Source organism: Hyalella azteca, unplaced genomic scaffold (genome assembly GCF_000764305.2).
Source record: "Hyalella azteca isolate HAZT.00-mixed unplaced genomic scaffold, Hazt_2.0.2 contig11104, whole genome shotgun sequence".
Taxonomy (NCBI): domain Eukaryota; kingdom Metazoa; phylum Arthropoda; class Malacostraca; order Amphipoda; family Hyalellidae; genus Hyalella; species Hyalella azteca.
Window position 1 is genome coordinate 301,591 of NW_025941113.1, and position 21,704 is coordinate 323,294.

At 41.4% G+C, this 21,704-nt stretch overlaps 1 protein-coding gene across 1 annotated transcript in view; it reads right to left on the reverse strand.

The window, feature by feature from the left end:
- LOC108674532 overlaps positions 1-21,704 on the reverse strand; it is an 83,812-nt gene that overhangs the window by 16,030 nt on the left and 46,078 nt on the right. The window contains exon 2 of the mRNA XM_047882694.1: positions 15,979-16,019. Coding sequence (XP_047738650.1) covers positions 15,979-15,981 — 3 coding nt within the window. The 5' untranslated portion in view covers positions 15,982-16,019. The remainder of the gene's footprint in view (positions 1-15,978; positions 16,020-21,704) is intronic.

The window sequence follows — 21,704 nt, forward strand, 5'->3', positions numbered from 1 at the left end:
GGGGCCATGCCTCATGCAACACAAGCGCGGCGCTTAGTAGATAGCTATTAAAGAATTATACTTTGTTATCGAGTTTGATATGTTGGTAACAAAGCATTATGGTTAATATGCAATGATAGCATATTGCAGTGCCGAAAGAGAGCAACACTCGGAGACATTATGATACAAAACACTATTCGCAACTCAAAGGAAAGCTTCTTGCAGACAAGCTGGAAGCGCCGAGACACAACTTTGCAGAGCAACAATTTTTGTTCGAGAAAAAGAATGCCGAGAATGAAGCTGCAACAAGAGCAAGTTTCCGTGTGTTAAATCTTTTGGCAAAACGAGGAAAGCCCTTCACCGATTCTGAGTTAATTAAATTATGCATTATTGAAGCAGCCAACGAACTCTGTCCGGAAAAAGAAGACTTGCCTAAAACTATAAGCCCTTCGGCAAATACAGTTGCTCATCGAGTTGAAGATATTGGAATAAATATAGTGCCTCAACTCGAAGAAAAAGCCAGAGAATTCAAGTACTTTTCTCTCGCGTTTGATGAATCAACTGATGTCACTTTTACCTCGCAGTTGCTGTATGTTCGTGGGGTCAGAGAAGATTTTGAAGTGATTGAAGAGTTGGTCACGGTGCACGACATGCGCGGTACAATAACAGGCGAGGAAATTTTCGAAGAAGTCGAGAAATCTCTCCTGCATTACGGCCTGGAGTAGAAACGGTTCAAGCGCGTCACAACCGATGGTCAAGAAACATGTGCGGCTCTGGAAAAGGGTTAGTTGGACAAATTTTTAAAACTATTGCAATTGCGGGCTGTCCCAAGCGTTTGGTTTTTCACTGCATTATTCACCAGCAGGCACTGTGGCAAATATATGGATTTATCTTCTGTGATGGAACTTGTTGTTTCAATAGTAAACTGCATTCGTTCTCACGGACTTAACCATCGTTAGTTTTGTGCTTTCTTGGAGGAGATAGAAGCAGAATATCCAGATTTAACCTAAGTATCACACTTCCGTTCGTTTGCTTACCTGTGGCAAGGTATTCATGTGGTCACGATTTTTTTTAACTCCAGGCAGAAATTGAAATTTTTCAGAATGAACAGAATCGACCCCAGCCGCTACTCACATTGGAAATTAGCTTTTTCTGTGTATCTGCCCACACACATGAACGAGTTCAATCTTAGACTACAGGACAAAACAGTTCTCATTTGCGACATGTATACCCAATTGTGAAGGCGTTCCGACAAAAGCTATTTAATTTGTTTGACACCCAGTTGATGAGGAACTGTTTCAAGCAATTTCATGTTGCGAAAAGTTTGAGCGAGAAACTTCATTCCCAAGAAGATTTGCGCAAGGCATTATTTGCAATCTGAAATAGCAATTTCAAAAACGTCATGCATTTGCAGCAATTAAAGATTTTCCAAAATCCATTTGATTGTTCCATTGAAGATTTGCCATCTGAACTTCAATTGGAAGTAATTGATCAGCAAGCCAATGACGCATTGAAGGACAGATTCAGAGAAGGTAAACTGATTGACTTTTACAAGTGTCGACCAAGCGATGAATATGCAGTATGCTCATCTACAAGCCTTTGCTTGTGATTCTATTTCCGTTTTTGGCATAACCTATTTTTGCGAACAAACATTTTCTAAGATGAAGTATGTCAAGTCTAGCTACATGGCAGCCTTATCCGACGAACATTTACAATCCATTCTGATCATAGGAAGCAGTAATTTTGATCCATAACTCAATGCTATTTTGTATGAAAAGAAACAATTCTATGCCTCTCATTAATGCTGTTTCACGTTGAATATTCTTCAAGATTACACTCTAATAATTATAGCCATAATTATTATGTCCCCCATGTATTTAGGAGCAGTGCTTATCACGCCAATTAATGAGCGCCAATAATTAAGCGACGGAAGATAGTGTACAATTGCTCCGTAAGACGAATTGCAGAATAAAATAGTTATTCGTGCGCTAATTTTGACTATCGAATTTTATTCGTAATTTATGCTGCCCTTCCCTCCACCCACGAACTTCTCCGGCCCGCGAAGGTTTCAGTGAGCTTGATCTTGGCCCTTGGTGAAAAAAGTTTGGAGACCCCTGCTTTAGAGCATCGTCACGTGGCGGATGACACCGTGAGCTGAAATGGCAGCCTAGGTTGTCACCTTTACGCTGTTTCATAGGTATAGTTATCTATATAAAGATTTTATTATATACTTTAAAAGATTAGAATATAGAGGGCATTTGTTTTCAGTAAACATAATGACGACAATCAAGAATGATAATCAGCCTCCCATGCAAATAATAACTTTTCATTCTGCCCGCATTTGCGACCGGTGGACTAACCGGTCGCAAATGCGGTGGACTAACCGGTGGACTAACCGACTGACCATGTAACATCAAAATTCCTGTATATGTAGTATATAAGTGAATTTGTTCCCTACACGGCAAAATTGAAGGCAAGATTTAATTTGTCCAAGATTGGGAGGGAAATCAGTTACTAATTAAGCGTGTGGCACCTCCAGACTGCGGCATACTTGCTCAAACAGGACGTGGGGTCAGATCAGTGGACCAGCGGCGACGTTATGTGGGCATAGCTGAAATATCGAGCTGCCTTGCAATTGGTCTTATTTTGGTTGGTGCAACGAGGCTTTTTTCACTACCGCAGCTTTCTCTGTTATAATTCAAATGTGCTTAATTAAAAATGTAGGAAATGTTAGCAATCGTGATATTAAATTTAAAGTTTCATGTCCGTTGTTGGGAGCAGATCACGTAAAATTAATAGATCCTTTATGTATTATTCATGTAGGATAAGACAAAACATCATCCGTGAAAAGTAGCCAGATGCGGGCGAGCCTTCGTCCAGTGTCGGCCAAGAGACGGTTTTAGGAGCAAGGTAACGACAGCACAATGACCAGGAAATGAAGGCGTCAGGGCAGCAGCGACGTGTATAGGATGCCGTCCCTGGCTGGAGACCGCTACCCGCAGCACCATGGGCTGGTGCATTGCTCAAGTATTGGTCTTGTACGTATTTAATTTTGCTATTTTGACCAGACCATACAAAGTTATGTAATATAATAAGCAATACTAGCATGTTATGGAGACTTCAGACATTTGTAGGAATGTACAATAATATCATTAGGTACAGACAATATCATTATCAAAACAAACTATACTGAAAGCGTTATATGAAAATAAAATTAAAACTTTTCGTAACCCAAAATTAATCGGTACCTACACTATATACAGGGGTTGGACAAACACCCCTGATATATTAGGAGATAAGGGAAACACCGACATTTTAGTATCGTAATTTTTTAATGTGTTTAAATAAAGAAAATGTGAAATACTTTAATGTTTTATTGTCATTTTTGTTGCTAATTAATAGATTATCCTTGCACAGATGTTTTTAGTAAATTTTCTTGTCTATTACCTAACCTATAACCTATAAATGACGAACTTCTCTGACTTTTAAAGAGGCCAAATTGTTGGTGCCCGTTTGGCAGGTGCTAGTGTGACAGAAAATTCCCGAATAATTGACGTTTCTAGATGTATTGTCTCAAAAGTAATGAGTGTTTTTGAAAAAGAAGAAAAAACTTCCTCAGCAAATCACAGGTCTGACCAAAAGTCGAAGTTGTCTGAGAGAGAACGTCGGCCCCTAAATCGAATTGTGAGGGACAATCGAAAGACCACGGCTGTTAAAATTACTGCAGACCTCAATGTACACCTACAGAACCCAGTTTCCACAAAGACTGTCCGCAAAGAACTGCACATACCTGTATTCTATGGAAGAGTTGCAATTAGAAAACTTCTAGTTTCAAATATAAATATTTCAAAGCGTATAGAATGGTGTAAAAACCTCCAGAATTGGTCCCTCAAGCAGTGTAAAAATGTCATTTTCTTTGACGAATCACCATTTAACTTACTTCCAACCTCTGGCCGAATCTACGTTTGGGACAAAAGTCATTTAATCCTGACTGCCCCCTCCCAACCGTAAAACATGGCGGGGGATCTGTGATGATATGGGATGCTATTTCTTGGAAATCCGGCGGACCAATGATTTCTCTTCATGGAAGGATCAACAGTCCTGACTATTTAGAACTTTTGGAGAACTAAGTTTATACAATGGTGCTAACACTGTTTCCGGAGGGGAACACGATCTTTTAAGATGATAATGCCCCGATTCATGGATTTGATAAAAAATTGCCCCGATTCATGGATAAAAATGGCACGAGGAACAATCTTATGAAGTTGAGCATCCCATTTGCTACCACAATCACCAGACCTAAATACTCTGTGCGAGTATTTATGGTCGATTCAGAAATCGATTCCCGCCGCCATCGTTTTTGAAAGATATGGATGGAGTTTAACTGAAGAATGGGTTAAAATTCCTTTGGAAACAATTCAAAATTTGTTTGAATCAATACCAATACCTCAAAAGAAATATTACAAATTCTACAATATTTCCTGCGGCTTAAAAAGAAATAAAATGAGAACCAATTCACGGCAACAAGAATCAAAAACTCATTCTGAGAAATGCTGTCATTCTCAATAAGTTGATATAACGCAATTATAACATCGTATACCATGAAATAGCGAAATATTTGACCATTCTAGGGCGTTATTACTGAAAGAACATGTGCATCAGAACTAGAATTATTTTTCATCTATTTTTTCATTTAAATTCTTCCAAGATTAATTTAAAGAATTTCATAATCAAGTACAACTCAATTAATCAACTTTTTTAACAAATCACAGAGATAAATTGGCTACTGAAAGAATATAGGATTTCGTTTTTTGAGAATTTTTTTTTGTAAGAATTGTAAGCGTGATCTGGTCCGCGGTCCGGTAAACATATCAGAGTCGATTTTCAGCTGTCTATGAATCGCCGTTAACAGTTAGAACTTGCATATCATCAGAAAACTGAAGTCGGAATAACGTTGACTAAACGTTCTTCAACGGAATCCCCTCGAAAGCAAGGTTGTTTCGCCGTCATTTACCATAAGGGTTGGCTGTGACATGTAATAAGGAAAGGCATGTGCTACTTCGAACTAGGAACTCTGATATACTGACACACGGTGCAGGGAACTCTGATATACTGGCACACGGTGCAGCGAACTCTGATATACTGGCACACGGTGCAGGGAACTCTGATATACTGGCACACGGTGCAGGGAACTCTGATATACTGGCACACGGTGCAGGGAACTCTGATATACTGGCACACGTTGCAGAGAAATAAAGTGCCTTCACAAATCATGGTATACAAGGCTCTGCCTTGCAGCCCCATCACCTTCATTAAGTGATAATACTGCCTTCAGCTACGCACTTCAAGGCCCAATTTACAAATAAATGCTCGCTATAAATCAACGTGGAACACGAGAGGAATCAACGCAATATTATCAACGAGTTCGTAATGATTCTTTAGCCCTGTCGCCTGCAAAACTTTGTAAACATAACCGATCAATTCTACGATAAAGAATGAACTAGAGATTGATAATAAAAAAGAATACTAAAATTATGGGACAAATTTTTATTTCAAATCCGATAATAACCGGCTATTTATTTTGTAGCCGATAAATAAAGGCAAAATCATCAGCGATATCACTCCCTCTTAATGATATTACGTTTCAAGCTTATTTAATATGCAGGGAAAGGAGAATTATTGCTCTGAATTTCTCACCTCCAGCATTACACTTTACGTAATAGAATCGAGGCATGGAATAAAATATTTCAAATGAATATTTAATTAATCTCTTCAATCCAACATCCAATGTGATATGAAATTTGCACACACTCTTTGAGATGGTTTGCTCTAAAAATTTAGTATGTCCTGAGACATTTTCTACTACAATGAAACTAAATCAATTCATCGTCGAGTATGGATTAAAAGTAATCAGCATTTCAGTATGTTTGTATTGACCGCTGATGTGAAACGATAAGCAGCAAGAGATTATAGCTGCCATTCGTGTGTAAGAAATATGTTCAAATCACAGTGAACGTACGCGGGCAATGTGATGAAATTATTCTAGACGAATTATCATCTCGAAATGTCAATGCGGATATTTCAATGTTGTAACATATTGGATACATAAGTAAGTTATTTAAACGCGTGACAACTTCAGGTCCCAGTTTTTACGTAGAATCTTGGTACTTGTTTGGGACGTAGCAGTCCCAGGCCACGATGAATCGCCGCCTCTGATTATCGTTCATCCGCCCTCATTTGGGCCACCTGATGTACGATGCTGTTGCTTGCTTCTCGCAGCTGGTAGTGTTGCAGGGGAGGTCGATCTGGGATTGTGCCCAGGAAAACGTCCAGTTGTCTCTTGAAGGTCTCCAGGGTGAACTCCCCATCTTTTAGATCCTTTGGTAGGACGTTGAACAGCCTTGGCCCTGCCACGGAAAGTGATCCTTCCCTCAGGGATTGAAATCTGACTGCGGATCTGTTACGTAATGGGGCGATCTTGCACAGTCTCCCCCTTCTCTCGTTGTGATATGTCTCAATCCTGAAGGTCTCGCTCTCAAAGTTTAGCACCATTCCGGTTATCATTTTCCATGTGTACAGAATGACATACCTCTCCCGTCTCCTCTGCAGTGAGTACAGACCCAGGCGCCTCAACCTCTCCCAGTAGTTCAACTCTTCCATCCCTCTGATCCTGGAAGTGAAGGTTCGCTGGACACCTTCCAGTTGCCGCACTGCGCCGAGTGCGAACGGGGTCCAGAACTGGCAGCAGTATTCGAGAATTGGTATTACAAGGGCTCTAAATCATCGGTTCCGCTTCTCTTGTTCTGAACGTCCGCCAGATCCACCTCATCTGTCGCCTACCTCTTGCGGTTATTGCCGTTACGTGATCACCAAAATTGACCTGAGTATTCATCAACACTCCTAGATCACGAACAAGTTGTTTCTCTTCGATTTCCGAGTTGTCAGGTGCTAAGTAGCGGTGCTCCATACCAGCTCTTCCGCTACCTATGGCCAAACATAGTATCGGCCTCATATATGTTATGGGCCTCAGTTGCAGTTGAGTTCTGTGCGTGTCAGGTTTCTAAAAAGTAAAAACTGACACTAATTTATAATAAATTACAGGATAGAATGGCTCAATAATAAGTACATCAAAAATTCAGTTGGCAAAAACTAATGAACTAAAGAGCTAGAAAGGAAATGGAAACAAAAATATAAGAATTAGAATTGCAATTTTTTACAGAACCAAAGCCATGTTAAAAATGCAAAATTTGAACGGGAAGCTACGGCAACAAGTCTTCTCACGTCGAACCATAGAAATCACAATGGAGATATCGAACTCTTGAATAATGAAGATATCGCGATGAATAATACTAATAAAGATATCGAACTAATGAAGCGATGAAGATATCGAACAAATGAATAAGAAAAAATTTCAAGTTTGATTTCGAACATTTTAAATGAAATTAACTGTGCGAGATAAAGCGAGAAAAAACATAAATTACCGGCAGTTCGAAAATAAAAAGAAATTATTTTGAACATAAACAGTTAAATACATGGAATATTGTTACATGAAGACAAAGAAATAACAATTTTATTGGGGAAAACAGAGCTCACAATTCACTGTGACAAGGCCTACTCTTTCCGTTCGTCGGAACCAAAACTAAAGTGAAATAAATTAGGAAAGTTGAATAAGTAAAAAAAGGAACAGCAACGCCAAGTTTGGAGCTGGAATGGTCATGACGGGAAGGGATTTGGCGCGAGCGGCTCAGTTTTGCATGACAAGTTTGCTGATCTGGCGCTGTAGGACACGGTCACGGATTTATCAAGGATTTGGAGAGGCAACGTCAGCTCTCGATCAGGAATCAGTATATACTTCCAGCGGCAACGCAACCCACGCATATTTGCAGGCAAATCGCACATGACAGTCAGCCTCCCGAGACTTCTAAAAGATGTGCAGCTCACTGGGGAAAAATTTAGCGCAGTAATAAAGTTATTCTAAAGAAAATCGTAGTCGAGTCCAAAAATCGATATCAAAATGCGGATTATCTCCTTAAAATAACGAAAGCCATCGGCCTGCTATGAAATGTTATCGTAATCATTATATGGTAAAAATGTTCCAATCGTGAAAATAAATCTCAAACATTATATTATCGGCCACTGATAACATTCCAATGAAAGAACGTAATCTTAAACATTGCGACAGTCGACCAACGATATTTCCCCATTCAATTGGGTACCAGCAGTGATCATAAACGATGCAATCTGTTCTCCTATGATATACCTACGGGAGTAATTGCAGTCCATCGTCGAGAACTGCGACACGAGTTGGCTCGAATGCACACTCAAGAGTGGACCGCTTCAGGAAGAATTCAATCGAGCACAGGTCATTGTCGACAGCCGGCGCAGTTACGCATCGATTCCTGATAACATTTGCCTGCCCGACGCGGCGCAACCAAGAGATGTTCCGCGCTGAACCTGTTCGTTTTACGTGCGGCAACTCCAGCAGTGAGATCATTGGTCGCAAATTGCATGCCAACGATAAAAGAAGTGGGGCTTGAGCTATAAGAATATTTTGGTTTTGCAAAGCTACTTTATTTGCATAAAAATCTGGAAACTGAACGAACAAATCATTAAATGATCGATGGTCATCAATGAAAGAAGCAAGATACAATACACGGCACAAGGCAAGGCACAAGGCAATGCACAAGGCAAGGCACAAGACAAGGCACAAGGCAAGGCACAAGGCAAGGCACAAGGCAAGGCACAAGACAAGGCACAAGGCAAGGCACAAGGCAAGGCACAAGGCAAGGCACAAGACAAGGCACAAGACAAGGCACAAGGCAAGGCACAAGACAAGGCACAAGACAAGGCACAAGACAAGGCACAAGACAAGGCACAAGACAAGGCACAAAGCAAGGCACAAGACAAGGCACAAAGCAAGGCACAAGACAAGGCACAAAGCAAGGCACAAGACAAGGCACAAGACAAGGCACAAGACAAGGCACAAGACAAGGCACAAGACAAGGCACAAGACAAGGCACAAGACAAGGCACAAGGCAAGGCACAAGGCAAGCCGTCGACAGGTCAGGTGGCGGCGGTGGAGGCAATCATCAGAACGTCAGACAGTCGATGCCGCCATAGCGATCGACCAGCAGCCTGGCCCGCGTGAACACGCGCACGCTTACGAACACGAGCATGTCCTAAACTCACGCACATGCGAGTGTAGGTGTTCACAGTGAACAGACACAGACATGCCTGAACCCACGTACATGCGTTGACAAATACCGCCATGCAACCACGCACATGCGTTGACACGTACCACTAATCAACCACGCACTTGCTACTATATGAACTTGGCAAAGTTCTGGACAGCTTCAACCGCTGGTGAGCCATCGCTGTCTGAGTTGCCGAGCTACAGCGACAATGTTACGAAGCTGAAGCACGTCTGCCCAGCGTCGTGCAAGCTGATGAAAGGTGCCGTTAATTTGCTTCTTGCTGATACAGCGGGGCAGAGTCAGGCGATCAGGGATTGTGCTCAGGAACACGTTCCTCCTCCTCTAGAGAGATACTAGCGAAAACATACCTTCCATCAGTTAAAACGGCTAGCATTCAGCAGTCTTGTTTCAGCAGCGGGAAAGGAACACTCCCGCAAAGAATGGACTCCAACTGCAGCTTTGTTCGACAAAATTATATTCGAGACCGGTCCGGTATCGAGGATCAAAAATCTCGCATTCCGGTCTGACCTTCATCTTCATCAACACACTTTGATCGTCCGCCAACGACGACACAGATGGCGGCACAGTCCCGCGACCGTTAAAATACCGTAATATAGATGAGGAAGTTAATCCAGGAACTAAACATTGCGGCAAAAACTCTTAAACCTCACATGGCTCGGTTTGAGCCTGCGAATGCGGAAGCTTGTCTCTTTCTGAAATGTGTAGTCACCTCCAAACTGCTGCAGCTTGAGCTTCCAGAAAAGCACTTCATTGTCTACGTTATCGAAGACTTTTATCAAATCCAAGTACAGCAGAGCACCGCCAGATCCCCTTTCATCAAGTCACAACACATAGACTATGGTCAGCACTCCAGTTATTGACGAAAGATGACGGTTCTCTTCGCTTGATCTTTAAAGGAACCCAGTCGACAACATCAATATACAGTATACGGTGGCAAACCGATTATACAGTGGACAAACTCCGTTATACAGTAGGCAAACCGGTTTGTCTTAACTGACTTGGAACATGTTAGGCAATTACTCTTGAGGTCGTTGGCCTGTGAAATAACTTAAATGGTGGTCTGTACTAGTACATATTATAGTGATTAGTCTAATAGCACGAGAAACCTTTAGTACCACTACACAGTTGTCCAAAGACGCTGCGATGGATTTTATCCCGTCCTGGGGCTTAGTATTACCCTTCATTCCCGAATGATCCTTTCTGGGTCATTTGGTGTCGTACTATCAAAACTCTCTAAGGTACACGTAGCGGCCCAAGTACAAACGGCAACAAAGAAAGCACTTAGTGGCTGATTTCTCGTCCATGACTGGAAGGGTTTAGCCGCCAGGGATTGGCTGACTGAGTTACGAACTCGAGACTTTTTTTGATAATACGACCCCTTTTCCTGACCCCATGCCTCCTGGCAACTCGAAGGACTTGTTAAGTTCAGTCACGCAATCACACGCATAAGTAGACATTTTCCTGCACCCACTTATACAGAAATAATTGATTCATAGTAATTAAAGGGTATATAATTAGCAATTATTATAAGCCAATTCAAAGCAACCAATATCCAGCCAACGTTCTGGCGCAAGCCGTTGTTCATGATAAGCGGGTTATTGAAACGCCATGCAAATTGAATTCGGAATTATTATCGTATGACAGGTGGGGGCAACGTACGATGGGCAGCACGAGGTTTCCGAGACTCCAATACGGTTAAGCGGCCATCAAAATTCATGTCTATCCTAAAACGGGCCGATAGTCACTCATTGGTCGGCCGGCCGGGGGGCGGCCAAGATACCTCGACGTGTGGTCATCAGCAATGGGCCTGTGATCTCGGCCCAGGCGCCGCCATCTTGGGCCAATAAAGAAGCTAATTTCATGCAAATGCCTCCATTACGCTTCATAGAATTGCCAATTATACGCCATAGTGATGCCTTTCCACCCAATCCCCATTTCGATTTTATTGCTTCACTTTTTGAAATTGTTTAGACATGGCTTAAAAATCCTTGTCGGCCTCACAGCCTGCGCGTGTCTGCACGAGCCACGTACACATGTACGTCACGTGTGCCGTGCGCGTGTCTGCACGAGCCACGTACACATGTACGCCACGTGTGCCGTGTACGTGTCTGCACGAGCCACGTACACATGTACGCCACGTGTGCCGTGTACGTGTCTGCACGAGCCACGTACACATGTACGCCACGTGTGCCGTGCGCGTGTCTGCACGAGCCACGTACACATGTACGCCACGTGTGCCGTGCGCGTGTCTGCACGAGCCACNTGCGCTCAGTGAGGGTAATGACGCTCGTGTGGCGCTCAGTGAAGGTAATGACGCTCGTGTGGCGCTCAGTGAGGGTAATGACGCTCGAGCTGCGCTCTGTGAGGGTAATGACGCTCGTGTGGCGCTCAGTGAGGGTAATGACGCTCGAGCTACGCTCTGTGAGGGTAATGACGCTCGTGTGGCGCTCAGTGAGGTAATGACCGCGTTAGCATTTCGTTACAGATCTGTGATGTCGACAACGGAGATTAATGTCGCTCTGCATAAACTAATCTCTGAAATTCCTGCTTTAGCCTAAAATCACATAATAATGCTGAGTCAGAATATAATCCTATCATGCATTACGCCTCATATCGCAGTCAACGCAGAACGTATGCTTCAATCGTCCTCCAATTCGTCAAGGATGGACAAAATTTTTCAGGCGTTTCGCAATCATGATGGTAACTCAACTTGGTCACTCACGATCGTTCGTCCAATTTGAGCTTCAATGCGAAAATTGAGCGCGTCCATTACAACACTTACGGCACTTGGGCTTAATATTATTGCACCGGCAGCAATGAACACAAAAAATTCGTCACATTTGGGCCTAGTGACAATGATATGCGCACGTCATGCAGATGGTTTATGTCTGGGCGGCGGCTCTCGCGACGGAGAGTGAAAAGGATGCGCATTCCGCATTTACCACATGGCAGCAAGGAAATGTTGAGAAATTTTTCCTTCCTACCTGAAGAAAATTTTCAACAAAAAATATGCTCTGTATGACAAGTGCATCTGTTATGATAGATCAAGTATAAGAAGGGTTTCATTCCCGCAATAAGTAAAGACGAATATTGCAATGATAGGTGTTAGAAGCAACTCGCATTTCTGGTTACTAAATAAAAATCAACTATTCGTCACTTCCATTGAGCATAGGAGAATGATCCAGAAAATACCGTAAGTATGAACAAACGTTCGAAAAAAACGGATGTTCTCCTAGTTTTGTAGTGAGAGCAGAGTTTGGGGCTCGGTCGTTGATCGTTAACGGCGGTCATCAGGCGTAGTCAGCGGCTGACCTTTAATTTGGCCGCAGTAAATTTAGTTCCCGTATTTTTAGGGAGCCCAGGTTTTGCAGCGAGGCTATGGCCTGGCAGCCAAACTACAGCCTCTGGTATAGGGGGAGAAGGTCGTAAACTCAGTCCACTGCACGCCACGCTGTTGTGGTGCAGTGGCTGCAAACACTGCCCGTCTTGCTGCAGTGCCACACCACTGCACGCCACGCTGTTGTTGTGCAGTGGCTGACCACACCACTGCACGCCATGCTGTTGTGGTGCAGTGGCTGCAAACACTGCCCGTCTTGCTGCTGTGCCACACCACTGCACGCCACGCTGTTGTGGTGCAGTGGCTGCGAACACTGCCCATCTTTACTGCCACACCACTGCACGCTGTGCATCAGACAAACATCAAAGGATTTACTGCATTGATGTCCCTGTCGTACGAGATGCTGCTGGGCATGTAAATACGCCGCTCTCCCATAGGGACCGCACCACTTCATGGCATATTGCAGTGATGGTGAGGGAGCTCCACGGAACTCTACAACTTGCCTACATGACCGTGCAGGTTCAGTTGGTTAATGATAGATCATTACCAAACCACTTTATTGCATTACTGTCTAAATCGTAAATTGTTATCTTTTTTCCTTATAAATTAAAAAGTTATATAATCACGCGCTGTAAACTATAAAGAATAAACGATCAGACATCATGAATGTTAAATCCTTCAACTCAAGTTTCGTAGTTTACGACTTTCCCCCGCTCCGCCTCTTTCTAGTATTATTTCAATTCATATTATTCATTTATCTATTATTATCTCTATTATTATCATTATTATTATTATTATTTTCTGGAGGCTTTCCACGTGGCACCAAATAATTAAATAATCGTCTAACCTTAGCTTCCCGCACGTTCCGTTCGGTTAACCCTTTAAATAAAACGACGATAGACAATGTGAAAAAATGGAAAATTTCTAAGCAAATATTACCTCTTCAAAATGATACGTTAACAATTCCTAATGAATCCATTCCCTTATAACGGTTCAAGAAGTTGATATCTCTTTCATCCAGCCAACATGCAGAAGCTAAGTTCCTTCTTGTAGTGGTTGCTCAGTACACCACACGCAGTGACTATATGCAGGACCTCACCGCGATGCAGCAACGCAGATGCGAGAAGTCAGCTCATGCAAATGCATTTTATCTAAAAGATTTTTCTCCTTTTGCGGAGACATGCGACCAATCAAGACCAAGAACTGGTAGAAAAAACACTTAAATATTTTTACAAGGCTAGGTTTTCAGAAAGTATAAACGAAAATTCAAACACATCGCAAAAAAAATCCTCAAACCATTAGCCAAGAATCATTTTAGCCATGATGAACAAGCCGAGGATTCGTTGGAGGCCTAGGGAGTAGAGCGACCAACCCCTTCACCTGGTGAAATGAATGGCTCATATTGCCCAAATAGTGGCACACTTTCCGCACGTAGCACCGAAACGCACGTTTGCCGTGTCTAATTGTGTTAGGATGACCTAACAAATTAAGAACAAAAAAAATGTATCGCTATATATTCGGGCCGATAAAGTCTCAACATTTCCCGAGTGTGGTTCCGAGGGCAGTGACTCCACTTTCTGCACTCAATTACAATCTGCACTTATCTAAGGTTGTTCTGCACTTAATTACGTTGTGTAAAAAAGAAACTTTTTACGATTGTTAAAGCGCAACTGAAAAATTATCTTATTTAGGGGTACTTGACAGAGAGACAATATCTTCCAGTAAACAGCAATACTTTTCATTATATGGAGATGCTCATTAATGTAGTAAGCTGCGTGTAGTGTAAATCGTTTCTTGAGAAGCATTATATCTTTTTTCTGAGAATGATGACTCTGACACATATTTCTCGATAACAATTTTCATCATTTAATAGCTTCGAAATAACAACGGAACTTGGAAAATTCAACGCTCATTCGTACCCAGACAGCGAACAATTTAGGATATAAGAACGCGACTTAACTACAATAAAATTCTATGATAATATTAAACAAACACCAGGTATACTTAGCCGGCCTTAGTTTACCATCTTATTTCTACCAGACCTTCATGCAGGCATCATTTGTTTAAGTGAAAACAAATCTCCAAACTTTAACTAGGTGATGGCCAAGACGCATTTTATTCGTATAATTATATACAAACTGTTCATAAACTTCAGATGTATGATGGAGTAAAAATAGGCCCTTAGGAAACACAAACAAAGCTGGTGCAGCAGCACGGAACCTGCAATCTCGTTAGTGAAGCTTCAGTAGAGAATATTTTTATAGTGCACCTTAAATAATTGTAAATCTTGATTATACCGTCGCACGTAACTCTACTCGCGTCTCGTCACATAATGCCAGCTGGACAGAATATTTATACTTCATGCCGTTAAATTTGATAAGTGAAACCTTTCTCAGAAACGACAATATATATTAAGTAGTCATTAGTTGAGATACTCATCGGTTAAATAGAAATTAATTGTGATCATCGTTGAAATAATGCTGGAGGCGGATGAACTTAGCAAGATCATGAGCAGACCAAACGGAGGAAAATTAGCAGTAAGAAAAAAAAAGATTTTACACCCCGATGCAAAGCGAGAAAGAATGGCCATGAAATTTTGAATCTTAATTGGAGGCCTAACACCAAAATTTCTTAGAAAATAAAAATACTGGGTGCAATTATTTACAATAGACCACAGGACAGAATATTAGGTTGAGGCAGGAACTCAAAACTTGAATTGACAACGAATTTGTTTTATAAATTTATTAATTACTTAAGAATGAATGACAAGCGCAGGAATTATCGAACAGGAACGATTGGACCCAGGCTCACGGGAGACATGGCGACGCAGGCAAGTTATTCGTGGCGTAAATTGAAAGCAAACACGAGCTCGCCATGAGAGAATTCAGCGAACTTGAGCCTTCATTTCGTTCATTGAAGATCCCATTCAACTGCCCTGTTGAAAATCAGGGCTGAATAATCGTCGCACATTCTACGGTCGATGGGGAACCGGTGCTGCAACGCCGGAGTTTCTAATAGTTCATCAGGGTAAACCCCGACAAAAATATGAAGAGAGAACAAAATTGAATAGGAGTTGAAAAATAAAATTTCACAAATCTATACAAGAGTTGAACATTTTTAATAACTGAGTCGTATAGAAAAACAATGGTAGTTATCTAGTGCGCCAATCAAGCGAAGAATATATAGCACAGAGAATACAAAGCTACAGCAATATTATTTTAACTTCACTCCGATTCTGATCCGTATTTCATTTCTTAAAAACGATTTAATTGTATATTACTTAACATTAGTTGATTGTAATTAATCTTGTAAAGGCTGAAAACCAACCTAAATTATAGTTTAGGCCCAATAAAAAGTTCTGAAGTAATAATCAAGTATTTCGAGGGCAATCTATATACTAATAAGAGCACGTGCATGTTTATAGAATTCTAATTCTACGGAACTCACCATTTCAGTTTCACCATCGTACGAAAGTCACCACTCGGAACCTGGAAAATAGATAAACGTGTTCAGGACAAAAGATGTCTAATTCATTTTAAGAAATGAAGACAATATTAGGTCATGAATATAACTCACTTGGAATAACAACGACACTTGGACAGAATCACTATCCGTAAAAAATTATTAGGTGGGTCACAGTTATTCCGAAGTTGTTACATTTGTGATGTATTGTACATCAGCTGTCATATATTATGTGATCGTGAAAAGTCGTGAAGTCCTTGAGGGCGACGCATCACGTGTCCGTGCACTAGCAAGTCCCAAACTCGTCATAAGGCAAGGTCATGAGTACGGTAAAAAGTGGTAAGACCAGCCGTTGTGTCGTGAACGAGAAGAGTACATGAGTTAACACCCGCTGGTGTGATGTATACAACCTGAGTTCAATCAAACATGTACAAAGCTGGGTTCAATCCAACAAAAATGTACATGTACAAAGAACCATGTAGGAAGCTGGGTTCAATAAAAAAAAATGTACATGCACAAAGAACCATGTAGAAAGCTGGGTTCAATCAAAAAAAAAATGTACATGCACAAAGAACCATGTAGAAAGCTGGGTTTAATCAAAAAACATGTAATGTACAAAGACCCATGTACAAAGCTGGGTTCAATCAAACAAAAATGTACATGTACAAAGAACCATGTAGAAAGCTGGGTTTAATCAAAAAACATGTCCATGTACAAAGAACCATGTACACACCTAGGTTCAATCCAAGTTTGTACCGGTAAGCGCAATAGTTGGTCCGCACAGCGTTGCTCTCGCAGCCGGCAGCACGAAATGGTATAGGGACGATGGACGTCTAGTTTATTACACAGATGCCGTGAAGGGCATTAAAATACAGCTAAACGTATTTCTTTCCCAACTCTCTACAAGGGCTACAAAATAAAGAGGGAAACGTTTGCGAATGCGTATTTTAAAGAACCAAAAATAAAGCGTCTAACAAAGCACTATAATTTCTTTTCGTGAATGGCACAAAACTTAGACCACAGATATTTTATTTTATTTTTTTAGATAAATAATAGACTTATTTCATTATTTTTTTAGATAATATTTTACTTGTGCTTAAGGGAGCAAACCAGGCACTGATTATTCTTCCAACTTTATCAATTTCCCATTCTCAAAAAGGAATTCTTGAAAACTACCACCGAATAATCAAGGTCTTTTGTAGAATTCGTTGCGAACATATATCGTCAATAACAGCCTGATTACCTTTCAAGAATAACAGCATAGTAGATTTGATACTAACAAGACGCTTATTGACCCTGTAATACGACACAATATCAAATGCAAATATCCGACACACAGCGTAGTCCAATTAAGCAAATCAGGACGTTGCAATCGTCTGTCATTTACGAGCGCAATATCTAGGACAATCACGACGGAGGCAATAAATTCTGGGCCATTGCATGACGTCGTCTGGCATGCAATTTGCACCACGTGCGTCCCAGGCGGCTGAGCAAGACGCTGTGTCGGAGCGCGGCTGCTGTGAGGGCCTTAAGGCAAATATTGCACACGTCGGGGACGATATTGAGCGACACGCGACTGCACCATGCGTCTCTAGCAACGCCTTATGGGTTACTTGTCTGGTGGTGCTGGAGTGGTGAGTCTGGTAGTGCTGGGGGAGTGGTGAGTCTGGTGGTGCTGGGGGAGAGGTGAGTCTGGTGGTACTGGGGGAGAAGAGAGTCTGGTGGTGCTGAGGGAGAGGTGAGTCTGGTGGTGCTGAGGGAGAGGTGAGTCTGGTGGTGCTGGGGGTGAGGTGAGTCTGGTGGTGCTGGGGGAGAGGTGAGTCTGGTGGTGCTGGGGGAGAGGTGAGTCTGGTGGTGCTGGGGGAGAGGTGAGTCTGGTAGTGCTGGGGGAGAGGTGAGTCTGGTGGTGCTGGGGGAGAGGTGAGTCTGGTGATGCTGAGGGAGAGGTGAGTCTGGTGATGCTGGGGGAGAGGTAAGTCTGGTGGTGCTGGGGAAGAGGTGAGTCTGGTGGTGCTGGAAGAGTGGTGAGTCTGGTGGTGCTGGGGGAGAGATGAGTCTGGTGGTGCTGAGGGAGAGGTGAGTCTGGTGGTGCTGGAGGAGTGGTGAGTCTGGTGGTGCTAGGGGTGGTGAGTCTGGAAAGACTCACAAAACTTATCAAGTTCGGCTACCCAGATGTCCGTAAAATAAATGCACGACCATATGGAAGACACAGGCCACATGGCGTCATAGAATTAGGAATGACAAATGGCGGTGGAAGAAAGATGGCATAATAGACAAGGGAAGAATCGAGCGGCAAGTTCAGTTTATTTGTTTGTTTCTTCTTTTCGCGGCACATAAGCTTCGTTTTTAAACATCCCTAGTGATCATTCAAATTTTCTGCGATGTACAGGTGCACAATACTTTTATTTTAACCTAGAATCATTTAGTAAATATAACAAATACAGTTATTCCACAGTTCCTATACACTAAATAGATAAGTTTTCCAACCATACAATCAACTCATTTTCCCGATGAAGGAAAGCTGAACTTCACACACATCCTGCTGGTATGATCGAACGATATATGCTGATTGCAAGGAATGACAGGTAGGAATGATCTACGTGCTATGAGGATCAGTCGTCGTTAGCTCGTATCTCTCCACCAATATTGCCAGGAACTCCCGAGGCATCTCATTAATATTCACTCAACTCTAGGAATCAATTCCAAGTTTCTGCAAAGAAACAGCATCGCTGGACGTCAGTCGCCCAGAGCGCCAATTGATTGGTCTGTGTCTGTCATGTGACACAACTTTACGCTGCTTTGAGATCACATCCCTTTTCTCAATTGAATCAGGCGTGAGGTAATAAGGAAAATTGAGGCAATCAATTCAAGAAATAAGTTTCAATGTAATTTGTGAACACTTATAGTAACGTGGAAAATATAAACTCGAGGAATTAAAGTTAGAGTTGGTCAAAGATGGTGGCGTAGCTACAGGATATGTAAAATTTATTTGTTCATTACTCTCATAAGACTTCAGATTGACAAATTTCCTCGATCAAGAGCTACGAATTGTCAATAAATAATTATCTTAAATCGTCATTTATCATGCAGTTCTTTCAACTGAAATAATCAGCTGTATCCTCGACACTGCATAATGACTCAGCAGTATCCCTGACACTGCCAATTTAATAACTAAACATCAATTAACACACGATGGCCGCGACAAGCAACCCACTCAATCAATCTAATGAGGTGTTGGCTCGCCGCATTGACGAGCTCAAATAGAGCTGAAGCTACAGCCACGTTTTGTTGCGCTCAAATTGAGACAATTTTTTCGAGTTGATTATGCAGCGTTCACAATTGCCACAGCTCATGTCATTTGGCGCGCATTTGTATGCAAATTTGAAGAATTTAAAAACGGGGCACACTAATAGCTTCGGCGCGGCCGCTTTGCCGCGTCACATCACGAACCTCGCAGCAAAAACTCGTCCTGAGCCTTTCATCCGCTGCAGGAAATAAATTATCTACAACAAAATTCGACATATTCCTACAAGGAAGAATTTCGCATCATGATTTTACGACATTATATGATCAATGCGGGCGAGATCTCACATGCCATAATAATTCACAAGGATCAGCAAATAACACTTATATACCGTTCCCCACTATATTAATATACGCTTTCTTTGCTTATGTCAATATACATTAATGGTAGATTAAAATAATCTAACTTCAAATTAATCAACAAATTCAAATAAATTGACCACGAAATCATCCTGATACAAAAAGACACCTCATAATTGTTATAAAATTGTTCCGGTCTATGCATTAATACCCAACAAAAATAGGGGCTCGATGACTTTAGGTTGCCGTACATGGGTCACTTCTGCCAACACGCGGCGGCAAAAAATCAATAAACCGAGTTCATAATGAATGCAGATCAAATTTATCGTAGGCAGCCGATGATTCATAGGTCACCATTTATCGATTACATAATCAAGGCTTACAGCGAATCGAAATCTCTCAATAGCTGCTGGTAAAGAGTTTTCAGTGTATGCAAATTTGAAAACTTATTATTTCACGAGTTGTTTTATTTTTGAGGACATGGTCAAAATTAAAGTCTGAGATATATTTCGCACACTAAGTGATTTATTGAAGCCTATCAACTTATTGGGTTGTTACCCTATGGAATATTATCCCAAACTGAGGTCAATTTCAATGTAAAAGGTTTTTAAAATTAAGCCCACGTAAAGATTTAAACAAGAGGACAAATTTCATCAAACGTTTCAAACAATAAGATTAGTCACACACCGAATTTCTTCCTTACAAATTCAATGGACGAATATTGTCTCTGAACGAGTAGAGTAGCCGAGTAGATGCGAAGGACCATGTTACTAGGAATTATTTGTCAACTAATTGAGATGGCTTTCGATGGCACTCTGACGCGTCAATGTATAGGTTGTCGATGGAAGAATAATTTTACTCGAAGTGCGGCTTTCAGGACACACTATCTGTGCCCCATGGACAGAGTCATCCGATTATAACCTTTACGCCGTCGGTACACTAGCGCCATGGGTACTACCCTTTTAAAAATGATACTAACTACAGCCTCTGTGTCCGTGTGTCGTATAAAAGCCTTTACGCAATCAGTACACTAGCTTCCTGCATGGGTACTACCCTTGCTATACGAATAGGTACTAGCTACAGCCTCGGTACATCTACACGCTTGGTGTCCGCAACCATGGTATACCCGTCATCTAACTGATGCACAAAATCGTACGTGGCATTAAGTTGATCTAAATTGGTGTGCAGATTGACAATAATAATGGTGCAAATATTGCATGCCGAGAAATTTAATTCATCGCCAATACTACTGTAATTTCACCATAGCATCATGAAACTCAAGTACGCTCCCGCTGCATGGCTTTTTTCAATCAATTGATATTCTAGCTTAAACATGATCAATAGTAATTAATAGTTACAATCGTCTAATATTATTATTATTATTATCAATCTAATATTATTATTAGCATCAATCATTTCTAAATATATCATTTATTGTTTTGAAAAAAAAATATTCAACATTTAGCATCAATATCTCTTTTTTCGACAGCTTCAGCGAATGGGGAAATTGTACGCTAGGTTTTGATTCGTATTTCATATTATTCCCAAAGTTTCAACAGAATACTTGTATTTAGGAGCAATAAGCTTCATTGATGTATCGCTATCTGTCACCGTTCAATGTTGCTAAACAATTTCATACAAACCGAATTGGAGATTATTAATGTACAAAACATTAATTCCATCAATAGAACTGTACTCCCACGTGATATACCTCCCAGGAGCTATTTCAAACGGTTATCAGACATGGTTAGAGGCTGGCTAGGACGTGGCAGGCAGACTCTAAACTGCCCTTATATTATATAGAAGCCTACGCTGAAATTATAACTTTGGTATTTTCACCAGTAGCCGAGGCCGTTAAGAGCGCAACAAGTTTTCTTTGCGTTTAACTTTGACGGTTACGCGCACAACAAAATCTGTCATCACGACCTCGTTGTTGGAAATCTAGAGCCACCCAAACTTTTCTTCATGCACCATAATAACTCAATTCATTTGCAGAAATTTTGTCTCGTCATCATTGAATTTAATGTTAACCAAGCACGTATTTTCATACGTCGTATGATTTCATAACGAAGTTATAAAGTTGCTTCAATATCTGAGTTACACGATAT